This window comes from Giraffa tippelskirchi, chromosome 1 (assembly GCF_054371585.1).
Source record: "Giraffa tippelskirchi isolate mGirTip1 chromosome 1, T2T-mGirTip1v1.2.pri, whole genome shotgun sequence".
NCBI lineage: Eukaryota > Metazoa > Chordata > Mammalia > Artiodactyla > Giraffidae > Giraffa > Giraffa tippelskirchi.
The window spans coordinates 129,302,826-129,327,724 of record NC_137275.1 but is presented as its reverse complement, the minus strand read 5'-3'; the positions used below and the strand labels follow the sequence as shown (position 1 = coordinate 129,327,724).

Here is a 24,899-nt window from a genome sequence, read left to right as displayed (position 1 = left end):
CGTTCCCGGTCCTGTCTGAACATCCCAACGACCTCCCTGCAGCATTCTGAACCCCACAAAAGGTCTTCTGTAGGGGTGCCGGATAAAATCCAGGACACTCAATTCAATTTGAATTTCATATAAACAAAGAAAAATCTATTATTAATAATCTGTCCCAAATATTGCAAGGAACATCCTTACGTGTTACAAATCCTTCTTGATCTAAAATTCAGGTTGAATTGGGTGTCTTTTCTCTTTATTTGCTAAATCTATACCACCCCGGGCTTCCCAGGTGGCTCAGTGCTAAAGAATCTGTCTGCCAAGCAGGAGGCACAGGAGAGGCTGGTTCAATATCCGGGGTTGGGAAGATCCTCTGGAGGAGGAAATGGCAAACCACTCCAGTATTCTTGCCTGGAGAATTCCGTGGACAGAGGAGCCTGGCGGGCTACAGTCCATGGGGTCACAAAGAGCCAGACACGACTGAGGCGAGACTTAGCACACATGCATACCACCCCAGCTCTCCTGAGAAGCCTAAAATATTCTAACACAGTGCAGACCAAAAGCAAGATTCCTTCTCCCTCCCTCTAACCCCTTCTTCCTTCAAAACACTCTGGCTAGGATCTGCCTTATTAGGCCTGCTCTAATCTAAACTGCTCACTTCACACACTTTCATTTCCTCAGCCTTATTTGGTCCTGTCAATAAACCAGGCAGGCCTGCACCTAAACAGAAGGAAACAGACGCGAGATTCTGACTGTGCAGGGCATCAGCCTTGATGGAGCGACTTGGTGAGGCTGCCTGAGACTCCAGATATGACAGCTGGAAGTGGGGGGTGGGGGCAGGCCCGGAGTCTCCTGTCCTTCCCCCTAAGCACTGAGAACAAAGATCCCCCCAAAGAGCCCAGTCGTCTGCCATGTATCCCATTGCAGGCTCTGGGGCAAGCCTGGGGGACCCGCCTGGGCAGGCAGACCTGCCACCAGGACACCTGGGCCCTGTCCACGGGCCTGAGTCGCGGCCTCAGCGACAGCCATGCCTTCCTGTGCAGCCGCTGCAGCGTGTAGGATGCTGATAACAGGAACAATGAGGCGGAGGAAAAGTGGCAGGAGCGGGACAATGAGTGGGCCACAGGGGCTCTCACAGGCCAAGCGGGATGGAGGAAGGAGCTGCAGGTCCCCAGGGCCAGCCTGGAGACTACTGTGGGGTGGGATGGAGTGGGGGGAACCCAGGGCCCCTGGAAGGAGCTGGGGGGCAGCCTCAGCCTTGCTCCCACCCCTGAGAGAACCCCTTTCTCTGTGGGCGGGGCCAGAGAAGACAAGGAATTACTCCAAGCCCATTACCCCAAGAAGGGACCTTCTAGTCTACCCCGGGGCAGAAGAGTAAGCATCACACAGCTGGAGTGAGGACAGAGTAGCTCCTGGGATGATCTCAGCTCTGACACGCAGAGGCCCACAGCCTCTAACTCCCTCTCCTACTCTCCAGCCTGTCCCAGGCCCCTCAGGAGGGCTCTTCAACACCCGTACCTGTGCAGACTGAAGGATACACATGCAGGCCTGCCAGTTCTGCAGGGAGACCAGCCAGCAGGGCAGCAGATGAAGACCTTGGGGTTTGTCCAGGATGAGGCCGAGTTGTCTTGTTGGGGGCTGAGTGCCTGCAGCTGCTGACCAAGTCGTCCTGAGAGGACCTGCCTCTGCTCTGGGCCAGGAGTGGCCGCTGGGACATCCCAGGTGTCACTGTCACTTCATTTATGGCTCATGGCATGTGGTAGAGGTGGAGCAAAGTGTGTAGACTGTGTGAGCAAATCTCCCCGGGCCAGAACTGGAGATGGTACAAGGGTGGTCCAGGGGCTAAATGAGGTGCCTTGAAGGTATTTTTCTCTTTTCTAAATCCAGACCGTGACTACTGAGTCTGTGTCTATCTATTCATTGCTTAGTTCAGCCTTAGTATGGAAAAGATGTACAGCAACCAGTAAGATGCAGACAAAAGAAGAGCATAAAACAAAGTAAAGAGCGAAGTGGAGGGAAACAGAAAACAAAGGAAGAGAGGTTCCGTGGAGCCAGGAGAAAGGCTGAGGATGCAACAGTGCCTGCCGTGAGGTCCCCTGTGGGCAAGTGGTGCTGTCGCCAGGAAGGAGAAGCATCATCGTCACAGGCTGTTTGGGAGGAGCCACTATACTATTCTCAGTAGTGGCTGTGTCAATCTACATTCCCACCAACAGTGCAGGAGAATTCTCTTTTCTCATAGCCTCTCCAGCATTTACTGTTTGTAGATTTTTTGATAATGGCCATTCTGACTGGTGTGAAGTGATACCTCATCTACTCAAAACAATCTACTTGTCAATGCAATCCCAATCAAATAACCAATGACATTTTTCACATAACTAGAACAAAATTTTTACAATTTGTATGGAAACACAAAAGACCCCCAATAACCAAAGCAATCTTCAAAAAGAAAAACTGGAGGAATCAGGCTCCCCAACTTCAGGCTATCCTACAAAACTACAGTAGTCAAGACAGTATCGACTGGCACAAAAACAGAAATATATACCAGTAGAACAGGATAGAAAGCCGAAAGATAAACCCATATACACCTATGATCAAGAAGGCAAGAATATACAATGGAGAAATCAATCTCATCAATAAGTGATACTGGGAAACTGCACAGCTACATGTAAAAGAATGAAATTAGAACACTCCCTAACACCACACACAAAAATAAACTCAAAATGGATTAAAGGCCTAAATGTAAGGCCAGACACTATAAAACTCTTAGAGGAAAACATAGGCAGAACACTCTTTGACTTGAATCATAGCAAGGTCTTTTTTGACCCACCTCCTAGAGTAACAAAAATAAAAACAAAAATAAACAAATTGGACCTAATTAAACTTCAAAGCTTTTGCACAGTTATGGAAACCATGAACAAGACTAAAAGACAGCCCTTAGAATGGGAGAAAATATTTGCAAATGAAACTGACAAGGGATTAATCTCCAAAATATACAAACAACTCACGCAGCTCAATATCAAAACAATAAACAGCCCAATCAAAAAATGGACAGAAGACCTAAATAGACATTTCTCCAAAGAAGACATACAGATGGCCAACAAACATGAAAAGATGTTCAACATTGCTAAAATATTGAGTGCGTGCATGCTGAATTGCTTCAGTCGTGTCCAACTCTTTGCAACCCTCCTCTGTCCATGGGATTCTCCAGGCAAGAATACTGGAGTGGGTTGCCATGTCCTCCTCCTCCAGGAACCCATGTCTCCTGCATTGGCAGGCGGGTTCTTTACCACTAGCGCCACTGGGGAAGCCCACATTAATTATTAAGGAAATACAAATCAGCTGAATTTTAAGGAAAAATTCTAAAGCCCAGGTGCCTAAGGATGGAGAGAGGTGGACGTGAGGCCCTGCCCCCAAGTAGCCCTCCATCAGCTGGTTTATCTGTTTGTCTCCGTTGAGCTCTGGTCAGGAATGGGGTAGCCAGGTGTAGGTGTTCCTTGCAGGCCACACTCCCAGGGCCTCTCTGTGAGTTCCTGGTTCACGGCCTGCCGCCTCTCTGCTAAGGCTAAGCCATGTGCCCGGGTGGGGCCTCCATCCTCCTGTGAAAGATGAGACATTTGGGAGGCCCCTCCCCTCCCTGCTCTCTGCCCAGGAGGCTAGAAAGGCCCCAGCTCAGTCAGATTGGGCCTGGCCTGATGCAAGGTCTGCCGGGTCATGAGCAGGTGACCTGGCTTTTACTGTCCTAAGCCCACCCCCCCAATACCTCCCCTTGCCAACACCTGTGTTTCTTGATCATACTCATTTAACCTTAGCCACATCACCTGTACTAGGGAAGACAGCATCTTTGTGGCAGGAGGCAGGACCGCTCCTTGAGAGTCCCTGTGCACCCCTCCCTGCCCTGGAGCAGCGTGGACGGCAATGATTAGAGAGGAGTGTGTCCAGCCCCCAGGGCAGCCTTGGGGGCAAATCAGTGGATCTCGAACACTGTGCTGCCCCAATTTAGCAGGATTCCGGCACATCCTCCAGGTCAGGGGACAGGATACCTTGGCACTGACCCCCACTGGTCTAGCCGGGCCTACTGCCTCTCCCTGGGTCAACTGGCGGGCTCAGTCCCCTGTGGTTTCCTCGTCCACACAATCGAGCCCAGCGCCCCGGAGCTCCCTATTAGGGACTGTTTTGTCAGCACTTGGCATGCAGTCAACAGAGGTGACACCAATTACTCGTGTCACAGCTTCTAGAGAAGATGGAGATGTATGAAATGCAGCATGGGGACCATCCATCACGGCCTGAGAAGGGTGGGCTGGGGGTCTGGCACGGTGACAGGGATCGGGGTGGGGGGCAGGGTCCCTCAGGACAGCTGGTTGGGAAAGTGCATTCCATCAGCAGAGCTGCCACCTCGGCAGCAGCGCTGAGCCAAGGTGACGACGGACCAGGACTTTCGGAGCTGGGCATCCAAACCAAAAGGCCCGCCCTCCCCCGTGTGCTGGGTCTGGCCATGCTGGATCATCCCTGCCTCCTACACCTCTGGGTTTTAGACCATTCTGTCCCTTCCCCCTGGAATCTCCCCAGCCCAGCTCCCAATGCCTCCATCAAAAGCCCCTCTCTTCTGTCAAAGTGCTGATCAAATGCACTCTCTTTCTTTTTCTTTTTTTTTAATCACTAACTCCATTTGTGTTTTATTCAGTTACAATAATAAATAATTTATGTAACAACTTATGTGCATTTAAAAGTGTAGACAATAGAAGTTCTAGGGTAAGTGTGACTTCCACGAACCTGTTATATGTATCTAAAAATAATTCCTGTTTATTGGTGGAATCAACCCCTAAAATTCCTTTCTTTCTTTTCCTCTTTCTTTTTTATTTTTTAAATTATAAAAGTATGATATGTATAGGAGGCTTGGAAAATACAGAAGTGAAGTTGTGTATGGTTCCACTATAAATTACAATTATTTTTAAGGTAGATAAATTAAGATTTTTAGTTGGAATTTCAATATTAAAATCAATGGAATGAATATACAGAAAAGTAGAGGGATATAGTAAACCTGAAAACTACCATAAACCAAGTCAACATAATTGAGATTTATAAAATTTTCACACAACAGTAGGGTGCAAATCCTATTCAAGTTCCCATAGACTATAAACTAGGAGACACTGGAACGTATCCAGGGACATAAAATAAGGAAATGCACTCTCTTTTGCAAAACCCTCCCCAGTTTACTCCCTTCCAGTGAGAATATGCTTCCTCCCCCCTGGCTGAACTCCAGGAGCCTCTGCCCCCACCACCACCCCCAGACAACTCATTGCCAACCTGTCCCCAAAATAATTGATTTATTAAATACTCAGTATGGCACATCCTGAGTAAAGCAGAGACATTACTTTGCCAAGTAAAGCAGAGACATTACTTTGCCAACAAAAGTACGTCTAGTCAAGGCTATGGTTTTTCCAGTGGTCATGTATGGATGTGAGAGTTGGACGGTGAAGAAAGCTGAGCGCCGAAGCATTGATGCTTTTGAACTGTGGTGTTGGAGAAGACTCTTGAGAGTCCCTTGGACTGCAGGGAGATCCAATCAATCCATCCTAAAAGAGATCAATCCTGGGTGTTCATTGGAAGGTCTGATGTTGAAGCTGAAACTCCTATACTTTGGGCACCTCATGCGAAGGGTTGACTCATTGGAAAAGACCCTAATGCTGGGTAGGATTGGGGGCGGGAGGAGAAGGGGACGACAGAGGATGAGATGGTTGGATGGCATCACCGACTTGATGGACATGGGTTTGGGTAGACTCCGGGAGTTGGTGATGGACAGAAAGGCCTGGCGTGCTGCAATTCATGGGGTCGCAAAGAGTCGGATATGAGTGAGCGACTGAACTGAACTGAACTGAACTGATGGCACATCCACAGTTATCACACCAATTAATTCTCATAGCCACTTAAATATGTGGGCATCGGGCCCATTTTGACAGATGGGTAAACTGAGGCTCAGAGACGTTGGTAACTTGCCCAGAACACATGATTGGTGAGTAGTGGGTGGCAGATGGGCAAACTGTGGGTATAAATGAAGTCACGACATAAGGATCTACCAGTGGACCCTTCAGGATCTACTGATTGCTCCTGGGGACTCTGCGCTAGATGGAGCCCTCACTTGGGACACGAGGAGGATGAGACAGTCCATCCTGGAAGTTCCACCAGTCACAGGAGGATGCTGGTCTTGCAGGAGGACCTTCCAGGGCCTGAGGAGGCCAGCACAGGTCTGCTGGTCAGGGGTCCCAGCTCCTTTTTGGCTTCGGGGGCCTGGTTTTGAGTCCCCCCTGTAGAATCAACTTGGAATGTCACTCCAGGCCTAGGGAATTCGAGTCTTTCCTGTAAAATGTGATGCCCACTTAGAGTCACACACAGTGTGCATGGTTTACACCAAACCCCAAGATATTCCAGGAAAGGACACTTCATCCATGGGGAGGGGCCAGCTTCACCTTACAGCCATCTGTCCCCTCAGCTCTCAGAACCCGGCTCCCATCCATTACACTCTGAGCATCTCTCCATGAGAGGCCTTTTACTGGAGGATTTCTCAACCCTGTTCATCCATCTGCCTGTATCAGTTTTTCCATCCATCAAATGGGTACAGTAGACCTTATATTGCTTCTTCACTGGGTCGTTATGAAGACCTAAGGAAACCAGGCTGTGCTTTGTAAAATGGGCCCCTTGTGTGTGAAGGGTGGTCTGGTGGAGCCCCACAGTCTATTTTGTGGGACTGGAGGGGATGGGAACAGAACTCTCAAGCCACAGAGAGGTGTATGTCTCAATCAAAGTCAAAAATGGCCAAGGCTGGCAGCTCACAGAATGGACTCAGGACTCAGGACCCAGGACCGCTCAAGAGGTTTTGCAGAATGACCAGTAAGTACGCGGCCCTGGCTCTCCAGTGGGAAGTTCAAGGAGGGTGCTCAGCCCAGCCTCAGAGCCGGAAGGGACTCTAGGGGTGTTGCAGATGAGGACACAGGCCTGAAGGAGGGGAGGGGCTGGTCTAAGTCACCCCACTCAGTTCACCGCCAGAGAGCCGGGATCGGAGGCTCCTCCCCCTGAGGTGGTCCCACCTGAGGGACCTTCCCAGGAGACAACTAGCAACCAGCACAGAGTCCTCCTCTGCTTTCAGTGTCCACATCTAAGAAACCGGGTCTCTGAGGCAGCTAGGGAATCACTCAACCCACTCGCCCTTCAAAGGACTCATGGAGGGTAGCCCTCAGCCCCAGCAAAGGGCTGTCTTTTCTAACTCAGTTGAGGAAGTTGAAGCCAAACAGGGGTGATTTGCCAATGCTGGATGCATCCCTGGATCCTTTGCCACGTGGTCACACAGCCCCATACCACCCCCACACCACAGCCCGGCAGGCCGCTGGCCTAGCTTTTCTCCTCCAAAGTATAAAACATGTCCAACTCACCCAAATATTCAAGCCGGACCCAAGTTCTCTGCAGAGACACCAAGGGCTGGAAAGTGCACCCATTAGCCCTTTTCTTATTCAAAGTGACCCTGTTATGGGAGTAACATGGATACACTACAAGCAACTCTACTCAGTGCTCTGTGGTGACCTAAATGGGAAGGAAATCCAAAAAAGAGAAGATATATGCATATGTTTTGGAGCAGAACATGACAACCCACTCCAGTGTTCTTGCCTGGAGAATCCCATGGACAGAGGATCCTGGCATACAGTCCATGGGGTCGCAAAGAGTTGGACATGACTGAAACAACTTCACATGTGCGCATATATACACATAGCTGATTCACTTTTCTGTACAACAGAAACTAACACAACACTGTAAAGCAACGATACCCCAATCTAAAAAAGGAAAGAAAGTAAATGCTCAGGGAATAGACACAGGAAAAAAATAAAATAAAACAAAGTAACTCTGTTATAGTCATTATTAGGTTGGCCCAAAAGTTCACTCACGTTCTTCAGTAAGATGATAGAGAAAAACCCCTACGAACTTTTGGGCCAACCCAATAATTAAGCCTTCTTGGCCTTTCAGAGAAGAGGGCAGAGAGTTATTCCTACTTAATGCTGGGTTGAGGGCAGGGAGAGGTAGGCGAGCTCCGCCCTGTCTGTTAAAAGAACCAATGTAGGCAGAGACATGGGCTCTATGCCACACGCCTGAATAGAACCCAGATGTTAAATCCGAGAAGGTTCCACACCCCCCTCCCTCTGGGCCACAGGCTGTGAGGGAGGGGTTTCAGAGCACACTGGAAGGGAAGGGGAAAAAAAAAAAAAAACAGCCCAGAAAATGCGAATCAGCTCAGGGAGCAGCGTAATGGGAAGATTTCAGCGTGATATATGGTGGCGGGGACATTATTAATGGTTTGCTGATTTTTACCTTTAAAACCTTTGGGCAGATTATTTATTATGTCCTTGGCGTGCCTATGATCTATGGAGGGGGCACTAATGTGCGAGCAGGGCCCCCCATGTCCCCGCGCCTCTACAGCTTCTAATTAGGCTGCGATGCTGCTCTACCTGCCGGGCTCTCCACCCACCCGGGCAGAGGAGGCAGCGCCTCCTGGGCTCTGAGGCTCTTCTTTTGTGGAATCAACTCATGCCTGCAAATCCAGGGAACTCAGCTTCCAGGCCTGACTCTGTATTGATCCACTGTGTGACCTGGGGTCAGAGTGGGCACCTCTGAACCTCTGCGCTTGTATCTCTTGAACAACACAGAGGTAAAAATGGCAGAACGAAGATGGAGTTGAGTATATGGTCTTCCTGGTCCGAAAGTCTCTGGCTCCTGGGACAAAGAAAGTTGGAGAACAGCAGTGTTCTTCCAACAGTTCACCATCATCCACCCCAGAAACCAAGCATCTCTGGGTAAAGTGGGAAGTCAGCCTTCCTCCTTCTGGCCCGTCTGTTGTGGCTCCACTGGGAGGGGATGTCTGGACTCTCCAAGGACCTCCAAGAATGACCCTCCAATGCCCCAGGTCGGAGCACTGGACTAGAAGTTAGGGACAGAGCCAGAACTAGAAACCAAATGCAACCAGGAAGGCCACCTGGACTGTCTTCAGGCAGAGACACCGGACTAGAGAAGACCACGCCCCTCTGGGACCCCCTACTCCATGGAACCCAAAGGTCCTGCTGCTTCCCGCTTCTCTCTGCCTCATCCAGCGACTTCCTAATCTGACAGCAGCCCTCACCTCTCTTAGATCCTCTGCCGCCCTTTCCTGTGCTTTGGGGACCTACTGGCTGAGTGCAGCTTTGAGCCGGGCCAACCAGAGGTCTGGTCCTGCTTGAGCATGGGAAGACGCCTGCCCTTGTGCTGGCCAAAGCTCCTGCCTATTTCACTGGAAGTTCCTGGGGAGGTCCCAAGACTCTCACTCCCGCCCTCCTCCATTCTAATAAAACTCTTCCTTCTTCCAGAACAGGTGTCTCTCGGGTCATTGGCCTGGGGGTCAACAGAGCCTCCTGCTCAACCAGGCAGTATTTCTCTGACTCTCTACTTCCCTCCTGCCCAAAGACACTCCCCCAACACACCACATGACTCCTGAAGGTTTCTCCTAATTGCTGCCACCCCTATTCTACAGCCCCTGACCCCTAGTCTCAGCTCATGACAAATGTACCCCATCCTGGCTCCTATCCTTTCTTCCTGGAGAACACCCAGACCACCACTGCCCCTAGTCAAAACAACTGAGGCAAACCGGCCTTTCTGCTGCTATGGCTGATATCGGATCCACTTCCATGTGTCTGCCAGTTTTCTTAGCCACCATCTGGGTTTTGGCTGTCACTGCCACCCGTGGGCACACGGAACAGGAATACAGCTATGTTTTTTCACATGTCCATCAGGAGGGCAGCCCCACTGACTGCTGAGCTCCAGGAAGGGGCCTCAGTAGGTCCAAGGAGTGGGGCTCACGGGGGCCGTCTTTCATCTATGCATCCTCAGCAGCTGCCACGTGGCCTGGCCCAGCAGAGCTGCTCATCATAGGCTGGAGAGAAGAACTAACAAATGTCCGTGGTCCTGGTGTGTAGTGTGCTCTGAAGTGCAGGCCTGGGTAACGTGGGGAAACCCAGTCACAATGAGCTTCTGCCGTTGTGACACGTGATTGCAATGAAGCCATCACACAAGTCATAATCTCTGTCTGTAAGAGCAGCTTCATAGTAGGGGTGAAGAGCTCCAGACACAAAAGGGAATAGACTCAGTTTACCCTGTAGATGTTTTCTCTTCTCACCCTCATCCCTTAAATTCAGAACTTTTGTGGGTTTGATTCTTATAGGCATTTGAGACGGTCAGGTGGGCTTGGAAGACTGAGACCAAATAGGGGAAGAGAGACCATGGCTCCTTGATGGTGGAACAGAAGATCTGCAAAGCATTCCATTTAACCTCATGTCCCCAACATTTTCTGGAGCCGTCTGTCCTGTCGGGGCCTGTCTTTCCAGGGCAAGGAAGAGCTTGCCAATCTAGGGCAAAATAAAATGGGATGTGGAGTTCAGCCTTTTCCAAGAAAATGAGTCACTTCCAACTTTCATCCTTCCCACCTTCCATTCATTGCACCAGAGGGCATCTGACCCTAGGATTGTCTTTCCCAGAACTGCTGTGATGATGAAGCTTTGAGAAGTCACCTAGTTCATCCCTTTGCCTTGAGGCAGGTGCTCCCAACTCACCCTGGAGGGTTGGGAGCCATCTCATTCCTTCTCGGATATGATGGGAGAGTCAAAACTCAGGAGAGAGATTCTTGTCTGTGCCCTGGCCCTGTGCTCTGAGGAATCTTCTGTGCCAAACTTCAGTCTTGCCGGCTGTAAAGTGCAGCAGTCATAATACCCATGGCATCTGGGGTGGGACCACTCATCCTGGTGAGAGACCAGCCCAGAGCTGCTGGGCGTTTAGGCTGCTGGCCCCTGCATGCCACATCAGCAGTTGTTGGGATTGACAAAAATATTCAATGCTTTTCCCAGGCTTCCCACAGGTGGAAAACCACAAGTTCCCCTTTCTTTATCAGGAACGGGCCAGGGAGGGTGGGCCCTAGAGTAGGGAGATGCCAGCGAGGACAAGGTATGAACTTGGAAGGCTCAGCCCCCAAGCTAAGGGCAGGCAAGGTGGCCAGAGGTGTGGCACAGCGGAGCCCAGCCTCCCCCAGGTGGCCTCTGGCAATGGAGATCCAAAGGGAGGAGCCGGGGGTTGAAGCCCAGCCCAAGGGGTGCGAGGTAAGCAGTCTGTCAGGCCTTGACTCAGGCCCTGGCTGCATGGAAGAAGGAACCCAGGCCTAGGAGTGTCAGGTTTGGGTTCAGACCATGGCATCAGGATCTATCCGCCACATGTCCTTGAGTGACTCCCCTTTGAACCCATTTCTTCAGCTATGAAGTGGTGACAGGTGACCGTGTATTAATGCATAAAAGTATCTTCTGGATATGCTTCAGAAGTGCAGTAAGGGATCATGGGTTTTCACTGGGAGTCCTTGGACCAAAGAAGGAGCAGAAACAGCCAAAGTGGGTGAGGTCCTTTGGGGAGACGAAGGAAAAAGACCCAGCAGGATGAGAATGAGGAGACATCAGTGTTTGAATGCAACATGCGGGCGGAAATGATGGGAACCCAGAGCTGGGCTGGCAAGGGGCTTGAGGAGGAGATAATCACCGAGTCAGGGGGCATCATTAGGACCGTGGGCCACCCCTATCTCAAGAGAAAGGGTTACTAGTGTTTGGAAAATTCACAACCAGCAGCGATTTCAGGGCCGAGGGTGGAGGGGTGTGGTGAGCTGAGATAGGATGGGAGATTAGATGAAAGTGGGGATGTAGTGGTGAGGGCTAGGCATTCTCCTGAACTGTAGGGGCTTCAACTGGTTTCCTTGAGCTATGAGTGCCCCCGCCCCGAACCAGGTCTAAACATTTAACCTAGGAGGACATGGAGGACAAGGGTAGGACTCTGTAAACCCTGCTAGGAATGAAGGAACAGGTGGGATCCGGAGGGGGCTCAGAGTGAGGGTGTGGAAGCAAGGGGAGGGTGCAGAACTGGCCCAGAGGAGGGACACCACCAGGTAGCCATTTCACAAATGTTGGAACTGAGGTGCTGTCATTGGGACATGAGCCTGATCATCCATTTCCAAGTCCCATGACCTTTTTGTTTTCTTCTCTTGACCAGAGATGAACATGCCATTTTAATAAAGTGCTGGGTCAGTAGGTGCTGGGGTGGTTGTCTCTGTCACTTGGGGAGATAGCACATTATGAAGCAAAGAGGCTGAAACATCTCTCGGGAAATGACTTTGGACCTCGGGTCACAGAAGAGGTGCACAGTGGATGCTCCATGTCAACTAATAGTGAAAAGGTCTGGACAATCCTAAATACCATTATATCTAATCCTAGCTTACAATGCAATTTGTTTCACTAGGAGTTTCTGACCAAGATGAGTGAGTTTAAGTCGCTTAGTCATGTCCGACTCTTTGTGACACCATGGATTGTAGCCCACCAGGCTCCTCTGTCCGTGGAATTCTCCAGGCAAGAATACTGGAGTGGTTTGCCATTCCCTTCTCCAGGGGATCTTCCCAACCCAGGGATAGAACCCAGGATGCATTTCAGGCATCCGAGCCACCAGGGAAACCTAACCAGTTCATATATACATAAGTGTGTGTGTGTGCATATACAATTACATATATATATATGTACACTTACATATATATACTTCTAAATATTTATTTTTAAAAATTGAAGTATAGTTGATTTACAATGTTGTATTAGTTTCTGGTGTACAGCAAAGTGATTCAGTTATACATACATTCATACATATTCTTTTTCATATGTACTTTCAATGTAAAAACTTTAAAAACTCACCTCCAAAAGAACTTTTATAAACATGTCAAATTAAGAACATCTCCAGCACTCAGATATAGAGCAGAACAGATGACAGGTGTAGGACACAGCCTACACCCAACATTTGCTTTATTTTCTATTATTACCATATCTATTTTATTTTTTACATTTATATTTACATTTAAACAACCAGTGAACGATACGTGTTCTTGTAGCACAGACCTTCATTTTAATAATTCTGAATACACAAAATGGTCCCGTGTGGATGGGAATGCTGGTGAGAACCTGTGAAGGAAACTATGTACCATCAAGAACAGCTCCAGTTCAAGGCTTGCTGGAGAAATGTGCTGAGAAAGGGCTTTTTTGTTTTCAATCTCAAAAATGATAAATAGAAATTTTTAAAATTATAAAGGACACATGTAAATCTATTCATTTAAAAAAGCTAGAATCCTAGCTGAAAATCGGCAAAAGACATACACATATAATCTATGTGTAAGTAGATTTTTTTATAAAGACTAGAAAACTCTTTAATCTTATTAGCAATCAAATACAGCTAAAATAATTCCACCTTAAAATGAGGTACTATTTTTGCCCATAAAATTAGCAAAGGATTTCTCATTTTTAATGACTCTACCAAACATGGATGAGAATGTAGTGGGCCAGGTGATGTAATTTAGTACAACTTAAATGTTTAGAAAAACAATTTGGTGGAAGATATGAAGAACTTTAAAAAAGTTAATATCTTCAGACCTAGTAATTCTGTGCCTGGGAAAGTATCCTAAGGAAATCATCCGCCATTCAGGGCAAAAAAAAATTTGTATATATACATACATATATATATATATATATATACACACACACATATATATATGTATATATATACAATTTTCTATATAGAAAATCCCATATACATATATATATATATGGAAAATCCCATATATATTGGAAAAAATAATGGAAATCATCTAAATGGTCAACAAATGGAAATGGTGAAAAACTATTTTATAGTCTCATATTATTTGGGTATTAAAGACATTATTCAGGTATTAAAAATAGGTTTATGAAGATTTTGAGATTAAAAGGGGAATTTCTTATGTTAAGTTAAAAAAAATGTTTATAAGGATGAGCACAACTATCAAATAATTAGAAAAATGATAGGAAAGAAATGCATCAAATTGTTAACATCAGTTATCCCTAAGGGATGGGATTATGAGTGACTACTTTTCCTTCTTTCTGCTTTTGTGCATTTTCCAATATTTTTCATTACAAAAAAAAATATATATATATATATATATACACATATGAATTAAGGAAAGACACAGCCTTTGGAGCTGAGAACAAACTTTGCCCAATGACACTGAATTTATCTTCTTCTCCCAAGCATTCATATCTCCAGAGTCATCAAATATAGTCAAGACTAGAAAAAAGCACTTCAAAGTCGAGCAAGGTCATTGCCCAGGAGAGGCCAAGGAGAGAAATAACTGGAGATCAATAGGCAGAAGAAGGAGCGAAACTCTAGCTGGTAAAAAAACAAACACAAACAAAACCTCTCCTGGACCACAGCCAGCCAGTTCCATCCTCTTGGGTTCAGCAGGCATATGGAGGGGAGCTGACTTCTGATAACCGGGCAGATCTGAGACCCTCCCTCACTTGGTGGGTGGACGGGCTGATGGGGCCTCAAAATTTAGAACTCAGGGCAATGAGGTGTGGCCATGTCCTTGGCAAGTCCTTGATTTTTGCCTGTGTCCTTTGTGCATCTCCAGTGGATTGAACTTCTGACTCAGGACTATCTCCCAGGTAGTTCTCTAGAAATCTAAGTCATCTTGGTCAAAGCCATCTGTCTGGCCCATGGGGAGGTTTCTAAATCTCGTTTCTGTGGAAGCCAGACGTTTCACTACTTTTTTGGCTTCTAAGTCAGAGCCTTCCTCTGTCTCCTGCTCTGGAGCTGAGCCTTCCTCTCCCTCCTGCTCTGGAGCCGGGTCCTCCTCTGTCTCCTGCTCTGGAGCCGGGCCCCCCTCTCCCTCCTGCTCTGGAGCCGGGCCCCCCTCTCCCTCCTGCTCTGGAGCCGGGCCCTCCTCTCCCTCCTGCTCTGGAGCCGGGCCTCCCTCTCCCTCCTGCTCTGGAGCCGGGCCCTCCTCTGTCTCCTGCTCTGGAGCCGAGCCTCCCTCTCCCTCCTGCTCTGGAGCCGGGCCTCCCTCTCCCTCCTTCTCTGGAGCCGGGCCCTCCTCTGTCTCCTGCTCTGCAGCCGTGCCCTCCTCTCCCTCCTGCTCTGGAGCCGGGCCCTCCTCTGTCTCCTGCTCTGGAGCCAGGCCTCCCTCTCGCTCCTGTTCTGGAGCCGGGCCTCCCTCTTCCTCCTGCTCTGGAGCTGGGCCCTCCTCTGTCTCCTGCTCTGGAGCCGGGCCTGCCTCTCCCTCCTGCTCTGGAGCCGGGCCCTCCTCTCCCTCCTGCTCTGGAGCCGGGCCCTCCTCTGTCTCCTGCTCTGGAGCAGGGCCTCCCTCTCCCTCCTGTTCTGGAGCCGGGCCTCCCTCTTCCTCCTTCTCTGGAGCTGGGCCCTCCTCTGTCTCCTGCTCTGGAGCCGGGCCCTCCTCTCCCTCCTGCTCTGGAGCCGGGCCCTCCTCTGTCTCCTGCTCTGGAGCCAGGCCTCCCTCTCCCTCCTGCTCTGGAGCCGGGCCTCCCTCTCCCTCCTTCTCTGGAGCCGGGCCCTCCTCTGTCTCCTGCTCTGGAGCCGGGCCCTCCTCTCCCTCCTGCTCTGGAGCCGGGTCCTCCTCTGTCTCCTGCTCTGGAGCCAGGCCTCCCTCTCCCTCCTGCTCTGAAGCTGGGCCTCCCTCTCCCTCCTGCTCTGGAGTTGGGCCCTCCTCTCCCTCCTGCTCTGGAGCTGGGCCTTCCTCTGTCTCCTGCTCTGGAGCCGGGCCCTCCTCTGTCTCCTGCTCTGGAGCCAGGCCTCCCTCTCCCTCCTGCTCTGGAGCCGGGCCTCCCTCTCCCTCCTGCTCTGGAGCTCTGCCCTCCTCTCCCTCCTGCTCTGGAGCTGGGCCTTCCTCTGTCTCCTGCTCTGGAGCCGGGCCCTCCTCTGTCTCCTGCTCTGGAGCTGGGCCTTCTTCTTTGCTCTGCTCTGGACTCAGACCTTCCTCTGCCCCTCGCTCTGGAGTTCTAGAGCCTGATGGGGCCCCTTCTTGCTCAGAAGCAGAGCTTTCTGGATACATGCCTGTGACTTTTGTCTCTGGATCAGGGATGTCTGTGGCCTGGTCTTCAGTGCTCCTCATGCATCTGTCCCACGGCTCGTCTTCAGAGCCTTTCTGAGACAGCAGAGAGCAGTTCCCCAGAGAGGACATGCTGAAGGATGAGAGGCCTGACTTGGGGCCTGACTTCTGTTGAGGGGTGTCTGCCCCTGGGGTCGGGCTCCTGTCTCCAGAAGCCTCACGGGACTGGCCACGTCCCAGGCCAACCTGAGGGCCCCCTTCTTTGTCACCTCCATTTCCTCCTCCTGTCTCTGACCACTCCTCCCATGCAGCCTCCTGGGCTTCTGTTGTTTCAGCACCAGCATCTTGTCCTCCTGGACCCGGGTCACCTCCTCCCAGGGCATGAGCCTCCCCAGTGCCCTCAGCCCCACTACCCGCCTCCAGGTCTCCTTCCTTACCACCCACGCCCTGCTCCCCCCTCCCCATCCCCTTCCAGGGCTCACTGCCTACACAGGGCTCTGTTTTCCCTTCTTTCTCCCAAGCACCTGCCTCCTCCTCTGTCCCCCAAGGGTCTTCATCCCTGCCGAGGGTCTGGTCCCCCTCCTCCACTCCAGGGCCCTGGCCTGATCCCAGCTCAGGGTCTCCATCAGCTCCCCGGACAGTGCCTGTCCTCGAGGGGTCCCTGTGAAGGGGCTCCACCTCCCTCTCCACAACAGGGGCCACCTCCGCTGTCTCCCCATCAGCACACCCTCCTCTCTTCTTCTGCAGAATGTGTTGCAGGTCGAAGGCCTTTCTGATGGGCGCGTTGGCTGACCCCACAGCATTCACTGGGGTTGTGGGAACCATTTTCTTCCTCACGCAGGCCTCGCAGGGACAAAACTCCTCCCCCTTGGCCTCTATCCCAAGTTGGGTCCCCAGGGCTCCTCTGAAGATCGGCAGGTCCTCCAGGGAGAAGGAGGGGGGCCCCCAGCCTCGTGTCTGCTCGGAGAAGGGCGAGAGGTTGCGCAGGGCCTGGAGGCGCTGCCTGCGCTGCTCCGTCTGCAGGGATGCCTCCCAGCGGAGGGCTTCCCTGGGCAGCCCCGTGCCCGTGCCCCCTGCCCAGCTCTGGACCTTGAGAAGCTCCTTCTCCACGCTGTCCTGGAGCCGCTGGCCCACGTCCCGCTGCAGCTCGGCCACCATCTGGTCCAGCATGTGGTCGCCCTGCAGGCCCCAGCGGGCGCAGAGCTCGGCCGTGGCAGCGGCGAGGTGGTACATGAAGGCTTTCTCCATCTTCTTCAACAACTTGGACACCCACATGGGGTCAGAGATCAGAGACCCCCTGCGGGCCTTACAAGTGCCCCTCTCACCAGCCCCCTGGGTGAGCTTGTCCAGGGTTTGCCCACAGCCAGGCTCAGCTGCTCCAAGCAACTTCTCCAAAGGGGGCTCAGCTTTGGGGCCACTTTGACTCCCACTGGCTTCGAGGTACCTCTCGCTGAGGCTCCTGGGGGGCTCTGTCGGGCTCCCTCTCCTCCCTGAAGAGCTCTGCGTGGCAATGGCAGTGGGGTCTCCTGGCTCCTCTTCATGCAGGCTCTTATTTTCCCAGACACCAGCCCCAGCCTGAGAGTCTGCCCTTGACAATTCTAGTTCCATGATTCCCTCCTCTTCCGGAAGCCCTCCGACACCCTCTACTTGCAGTTCTGCTCTTTCTTTTTCTTCTTTTATCTCCTCTAATTGTACCCCCTCTTCCTGCATTGTGTTTTTATCTCCTTGGTCCGGGTCACCTCCCAGCGTCTGCTCCCTGCCGCTTTTTTCTGCCCCATCCTCACTGGCAGCACCCTCAGCCTCATAACTACTCAGCTGTCGGTTTCCTGGAACTTCTGGGTTCCCTGAGGTTCTGGAATCAGGCCCCTGACAGGCAATGCTCAAGGGCAGCTCCATCTTCTCGGACACCAGGCTGCAGTCCACGGTGCAGGGTCCACTGCCTTCCCCCGAGCCTCCAGAACCACTGCCGACATCCACCCCAGAGGAGGACGTGGGCCTGAAATCCTCAGTTGCAACATGGGGCCCGAGGGCTGGCAAGGCCTGGCGCCAGCCAAGCTCCCGGAGGTCCGATTCCAGCTCACTGTTCCTGAGGCCACTCCTTGGCCACAGGGCCTGGAAGGTACTTAGGAGCTCCTGGTACCGAGGGGAGTCTGTGAACCTCACTTTGCTAGCAGGAGACCCAAGATCATCATCAAAGAAGTGGAGCCTGGCGAGACAGGTGATGAGGGCCTGGGCCGAGCGGCTGAGCCTCCTGCCCACTGAGTGGGACACTTCAGGCAGACTGCTGGGCCGGCCTGGCCGGGACCCCATCAGCGCCTTCATGATCTGTAAGGAGGTGGAGACCCTGCTGGGAAGCACGCGCTGGCCCCTTCCCCTGTCCACAGCCACTCCTTTGCCTGTTTCAGCCTCCGTAGGGGTTTCTGACACTCCACAGCAAGGCAGACCCTCTCCAGACTTGGGACTAGCACTGCTAGCCACTGGAAAGGCTTCATCTGGTTCTGCCTCCTCACTGGCCGCCTGTTCCAGGGGCAGTTGTCCGGCCCAAACTGATCTTTCCAGGCCATCTGGGGAATGTTTGTCCACAGGGTCCTCATGGGGGCCTTCCAGGCCATGCCCGGCCACATCCTCGCCCTTGTCCTCCGTCTCGCGTTTCAGGGGCTCCTCTGGGATGTTGCTCAGCCATGCACGGACCACAGCTTCCGGGGAGGCTCGGGGCAGAGCTCCCAGCAGCTCGTCGCCACCTTCCTCTCGCTCCTCCAGGCCTCCTCCTCCTCCTGAGAGCTTCCCCTGGACCATTCTGCTGAGCTGGTGACCGCTGCGAGGGCTGCCCCTTCTCACAGCTCTGACTGCTCTCCCTGAGGCCGCTCCCTGAGAGCGAGGGGGCCGCGGATGCCACGCATCCAACTTTTCCTCCTCCACCTGCTCCCCACTAGGCTCCCCATCACCGCTGTGGTCACCCTCACTGCGGCTGCCTGAAAGATGCCTCTTGCCCAAGGGCCGTGTCCTGGGGGGCATGGGACAGTACCTGCTGCACACCCCGCAGGCCTTGGAGGAGGGCCCCTGGCTGCCCTGAGGCTGTGGGGCTGGCATCGTCTGTATCGTCCCACGGGAGGACCCACTAGCCAGGGATGTGCCCAGGTGTGAACAGTAGCTGCCCCAGTGTGCTCCCAGCCTCCCTCCCTCAGGCCACCTGGCTGGCAGGACCAAGGGCCAGGAAGGCTGGAATCTGTCACGCCCAGTCTTTTCATCCAGGCCATCAGCTGGGGCACTGAAAGGGCCAGATGTGTTTGAAGGTGTGGGAGCCGGTGAGCACGGCCTGAACTCAGGGCCCCCTTCGGTCTCAGCAGAGAGAGAACTGGGGAGGTAGAAATTGGAAACACAGTCAGAATTGCTCCCAGGGGTAATGGGGATGCTGCTTAGCCCGCGTGTGTCCTGGGAATAAAGAGAGGCCGAGAAGGGTGGCCCTGGGTCGCAGGAGGCCCGGTTCCAGGTGCCCTGTGGGCTTTCAGAAAGGCTGGGCAGGGGGCCGTTTGGGTCGGCCCTGTCTCTGCTGGATGGCCCTGGCGTTGGCTGGGACACAGGCAAGTCGAGCGGGCAGTGGATGGCCTTTGGGCTGTGGTGCTGCGTGGGGTGGGCCCTCTGGGCCCCTCGACTGAGGACAGAAATGCTGGGTGAGGACAGGGTGCTGGCTCTGCTCTCCTGCTTTCTGCTCCTGCCCAGGGCTGAAGCACAGGCAGAAGGTGGGGTGTAGCCTCCCACATCATCCCCAGAAACAGCTGGGCCCCGAGCTGAGGGTGGCCTCAACCTAGACCTATTTCTGGCCTGAGGGTGCCCTGCTCCCTGTCCGATTTCCTCTGCCTGTGGGTCCTCATTCCCTATAGAAGAGGGGCTCACAGTGGGGGAACTCAGAACACCCTGCTGGGTGGTCCCCAAGGAAGTCTTGCTGGGGTGGCCCTGGGACGGCTTGTCCCTTTCGCTGCACTCCTCATGAGACCCGGTGCTCACGGAGGAATGAGGAAGAGCATCTGTCAGGCTGCGGGTCCTGGGTTTCAGGCAGCCATCATGGTCCCTGTGGCCCAGCACTGCTCCCTTGCCTCTGCCTTCACCAGCCCCCGAGGCCAGATGTGGGCCACAGCTGGCCACAGCATCCTCCAGGGACCCAGAGCAGCAGGAGGAGTTTGGCTCAGAGCCTCCAGGGGGTCTGTCGCTGGAGGCAGGGCTGGCACTGTCCTTGCTCCTTCTTTTCCTCCTGGAGACCCTTTGGCTCCTGGGAGCCCTGGAGTGGGAGTTCTGGGTCAGCCCAGACCTCCACCGAGAGGCTGACCACTCTCCCTGGGAGGTGTACAGGGGGTTCATCCAGATCTCGCATCTGGATCCCAGCTGCCGCTGGCCTTGGCCAAAGGCTCCCACCCCTCCCGCCTCGCAGGGCCCCAGTCCCTGTGCCCCAGGCTCTGAGGGGTCCCCAGAGTGGCCCTTCCACATGCAGCCAAGGAGATCCACCTCCCCAGCGTCAGGGCCCTCCCCACTGGTCGCGGTGAGGGTGCTGGCCCTCCCGAGCCTCCTGGACCACAGAAGTGGGTCCTCCCCCAGCAGGTGGAAGCGGACTTTCATCTCTACAGATAGGCTGCCATCCTCATTCACACTCACATTCTTCTCGATGTCTTCACCAGCCACCAAGGGGCCGGGCTGGGCAGGAGTGTTCAGAGGGTGCCTGTCTGGGGCAGGGCACCTGCAGGCACGATGCGGGCACACCAAGGGGTCGCTGAGCCCTGACCTCTCTGACATCAAGGAGAACTGCCGTGGCCTGTTCTCCAGCCTGGACCGTGAGTGGATCACGCTCTGTTTGGCCTTGGGCCCCCAGTTCCCTGGCACAAAATGACAAGCAAGAGAAAAGAGGGAAAGATAATGAGCTACCGGTGAGGCTTCAGGGCAGAAGAGTCAAGGTCATGAGCCTTTCACAGCCTGTACACCCCTCCCATCTCAGTCGTGTCTGATTCTTTATGACCGCATGGACTGTAGCCCACCAGTCTCCACTGTCCATGGGATTCTCCAGGCAAGAATAATACTGTGTACCCCTGCCACCTCCCGAACCAGCAGTTAGGACAGTAACTACTCTAGAATGAATCTTTGCAGAGTTCCCAGGAGGTGAACCAGTATAGCCCAGTGAGATGAACTTGAAGTCCGAGTTCAATCTCAACCCTGCCACTTCCTAGCGGTGTAAGCTTTGGCAGAGCCTCTTTCCTGAACTGTAAAAGTAATAGATCTATCTGGCAGGTTTGTTTTGCAGATGCGAGGCAGTGCATATAAGACTTCCTCAGAGTTGTTGGCGCAGAGTGGGTTCTTCATAGACAGTAGGGTGGGCTGTAGAGCATCAGTGCCCTGAGTTAACTTCTAGCCCTCTTCACACCCACCCCCAGTGCAGGAAATAAAATCAATAAGTTGCTGCATACACCCCTGATTGTATAACGGTAAGATGCTTTGCAATTATTAGTGGTGATTTATCATTTATAGTCTTAACACTCATCAAGTTTTGGGGTTGATAAATGATGGCAAGGAAGGGCCTACACACATGATAGCTAAACTTGCCCCTCAGCATGAAAAAGAGAAAAAGAGAGGGTCACTGGGGATAGAAAGACGTGACCCCAAGAAAGAAGGAAACCCTTAGTACTTTCTCATTTTATCTCCTGAGCTAAACTTGGCAAAGAGGGAGTGGCCAGCGGAGGCTGAGCCTACAGCCAGCAAAAGAGCAGATTCCCTTGAGTCCAGCTGGGTAGGAGAAGGTTTGCCGAGCTCTGCTCCTCCATAAGCATCAAGTGAGACTGAGGGCTCCCCCAGAGTAGTGGCTGGGATTGACAGGTCTCTGTCCAGAACTTGGCATGGGCAATCACAGAAACCATTGTTGTCATTCTCTTAACAGCTTTTCACAAAGGGTATTATTTTGTTTATTCACCAAAATTTCCCCATAGTAATTCCAATAATTTTGCTGAAATTTTTCTCTGTACTTGTTGATTGTGCTTAAAAAAATTTTTTTTTAAATACCAAAGTCTACCTCTGGTACATCGACTTTTTGGATGGGTATATGGCTGGCTTCATAGATGGATGGATGGATGGATGATCCGTGGTTACCATTTGTTTCTTTGGTCTGTTTGATCCCCACTGTTGCCTAAGACAGTCATGACTCTTGAAAGGTGCAAATGCCACATACCCATGATTCACTGTGTCCATATTGTTATACACACTGTGGTCCTTAATAAAAGTTTACTTTAAATCCTAGAATCTTAGAGCTCAAGGTCTCTTAATTCTACTCTCTTTAAATACCATCCAGTGCAAATAAACTGGGCATCCTCCAGACCCAACTCACCACTTTTGTTCCTTGAAGTCTGCCCAGATGAAGGTTCACTTCCTTTTCTTCTGATATCTTCCATCGCCAGAGGTCTGAAGGGCTCAAGACCGGCACACACCAGCTCGGAGGGGCTTCGCAGCAGAGCCTTCAGAGAGTCCACCTGGGGAAGGAGAGTGTGGAGTCAGGAGGCCTGGTCTGCAGGACCCCCTTCCACCCAGCAAAGCACAGAAAGATGGAGGGATCGAACCCACGTCTCCTGCTTGGCAGGCAGATTCTGTACCACTGAGCCACCTGGGAATCCCATATATGTACATACATTCTCTCTTTTCTGATTTCCTTCCCATTCAGGTCACCACAGAGCACTGTATAGAGTTCCCTGTACTGTAAGTAGGTCTTCATTAGTCATCTGTTTTATACATGGCATCAGCTGTGTCTGATGACTTCTCTGGTGGCTCAGATGGTAAAGAATCTGCCTGCAACGCAGGAGACCTGAGTTTGATCCCTGGATTGGGCAGATCCCCTGGAGGAGGAAATGGCAACCCACTCCAGTATTCTTGCCCCTTGGACAGAGGAGCCTGGCAGGCTATAGTCCATGGGGTCTCAGAGTCAGACACGACTGAGCAACTAACACACACACACACACACGCACACACACATCAATTGTCAGTGCCTCTTTTAAAGGAATAACTGCCCAGTTCCATCTAAGTGTTTCAAGCTGAGATCCAGAAAACTTTTTAAGGAAACGGTATCCTGGACAGCCTACCCTTTTCCCACTGGTCGTGTACACGTGCTTCACAGGAAAGCGCAGCAGGTCCGATGCTTTGCTGAGAAAGGCCGTCAGGTTCCTGGTGTTCCTGTGGCTGAGCACCACTGTCTGTTGGAGTCGAGGGTCCCCGTTCTTAACCAGCGTGATCCTCCTCGAGGCTTTGAGACCTTTGCAGGTAGAGGCTGTTCCCGGTGCCTCAAATTCCCTCAACTGCTTAGCAGAAGGGCTTCTCCCCCGGGGCTGGCCCAGCCCGCCAGGGGTCTTGGGGGGCTTCTTATCGGAGCAGAGATAGCAGCCACCATCCTGCAGCTGCTCCAGGGCGCTGAGGCCGTGCAGGCCCCGGGGTGTGGTGACCGAGCGTACCCCAAAGGAGAGTGGTACCCGCTGAGACAGCTCGTCCATCAGGGCCCCAAAGCTCCTGAAGGTGCGCTGGTGAACAGCCAGCCGGACCCCAGTAAACTGGGGATCCCCTCGCTTGAGGAAGGTTATCTTCTTGGCCGGCGTGACCTGGGTGACAGAGGGGGTCCGGGCCACAGAAGGCAGGAGGCACTTGCGGTGGCCAGGGGCTGGGGCGTCCCTCGGAGTGCTGTTCATGGTGGGGAGAACCAAGCAGCTGAAAGGGATTGGAGAAAGAGCAAAGTCAGAGAGCAACCCGAGGGTCTGTGCGTTTCCTCCTGGCATTGGCCCAGAGGTGCTCCCTTTCCACCCCAAATCTCTGCCCCACCCAGTCTTGTAGAGGCACGTTAGTTCATTCTGATGAGCAGCTACTACCTGTTCAGTCACATTCGACTCTTTACGACCCCATGGACTGTAGCCAGCCAAGCTCCTCTGTCCATGGTATTTCCCAGACAAGAATACTGGAGTGGGTTACCTTCTCCAGGGGATCTTCCCGACCCAAGGATCAAACCCATGTCTCTTGCATCTCCTGCATTGTAGGTGGATTCTTTACCACCGAGCCACCCAGAAAGCCCTTTGATGAGTAGAAGCAAGAGCAAAGGTTTGGCATCAGAAGATATGAATTAAAATCCCATCCCCCACACCCACTTACTGCCTGTGCAACCCGAGAGGTTGATGACTAGTCTGCATTTTGGTAAAATGCAGCTATATTCATCTGCACAACACAATTCAATGGATTTACGATTACAAAGCAAGTATCAATAGCCCAAAGGCATGGGGCACAGAACCTATAACCCTCAGGGCACCCAAACCCCTGCTTAAGACAGCAGAGACCCAAGAAATACTAGTGATTGATGACACCCAGGCTTCACAAGCTGCCCCACAGAGCCCAGGCCTGCCAATCACCACCAGGCACACAGTCAGGATCCAGCGAGGGGTCTCCCCTGATTACATGGGTTCAGACCTAGCAGGACCTGCGTTGCCACGCGTATGGCAGGTGACCACGGTCTCCCTTGCCGCAGCCATCTCTCCTCACTCACGGTCCAGCCAGCGGCCACATCTCCTTTTTACCTTGACTCACCATGTATCCCCATTCATCTTCCGGGAAAGAACTCTGCTCTCATTTTCAAAAGCTTGGTGCACAAGAGCACTTGTAATCATCTCTCATCTCTGCACAAACTTTATAATTAGCTTCTTCAGCCTCCTCCCTCCCAGCTAATACCTCTAAGCTGCTTTCTCAGCATCCCCCCACCCCCCACCCAGCACACCCCTGTAGCTGCCAGGCACTGCCCCTCAGGCATGCCTTCCAGAGGGCTACTTTGCTTCCTGCTTAATTGGCGGTTTCACTTGTGACCGTGAACATCCTTCCTGACCCACACTGAAGGGCTGAGAGGGGGAAGATCACCATGTCTCCTGTAGTCACCACCATGTCTCCCGGCATCACTGTGTTCCCAGTGCCATTG

General features: G+C 52.3%; 1 protein-coding gene and 1 long non-coding RNA gene across 3 annotated transcripts; both read right to left on the bottom strand.

The window, feature by feature from the left end:
* Nucleotides 1-5,286: 5,286 nt before the first annotated feature.
* On the bottom strand, nt 5,287-10,709 carry LOC145508715 (uncharacterized). 2 transcript variants are annotated; one of them, XR_014055552.1, is made up of 5 exons: nt 9,642-9,978; nt 8,332-8,733; nt 7,404-7,551; nt 6,116-6,333; nt 5,287-5,552 (listed from the first exon to the last, which is right to left on the bottom strand). It is a non-coding gene; the product is annotated as an uncharacterized LOC145508715 (long non-coding RNA). The 2 variants fall into 2 exon arrangements; XR_014055551.1 differs by lacking the exon at nt 8,332-8,733 and having other exon boundaries at nt 9,642-10,709.
* A 1,026-nt stretch (nt 10,710-11,735) lies between these two features.
* Nucleotides 11,736-23,647, bottom strand: RP1L1 (RP1 like 1). The gene is made up of 5 exons (XM_081517316.1): nt 23,038-23,647; nt 22,293-22,434; nt 16,421-20,796; nt 16,153-16,299; nt 11,736-11,822 (listed from the first exon to the last, which is right to left on the bottom strand). Exons 1-5 carry the CDS (start codon nt 23,632-23,634, stop codon nt 11,736-11,738), a joined length of 5,349 nt encoding a protein of 1,782 aa, XP_081373442.1. The 5' UTR covers nt 23,635-23,647.
* Between the last annotated feature and the right edge of the window lie 1,252 nt (nt 23,648-24,899).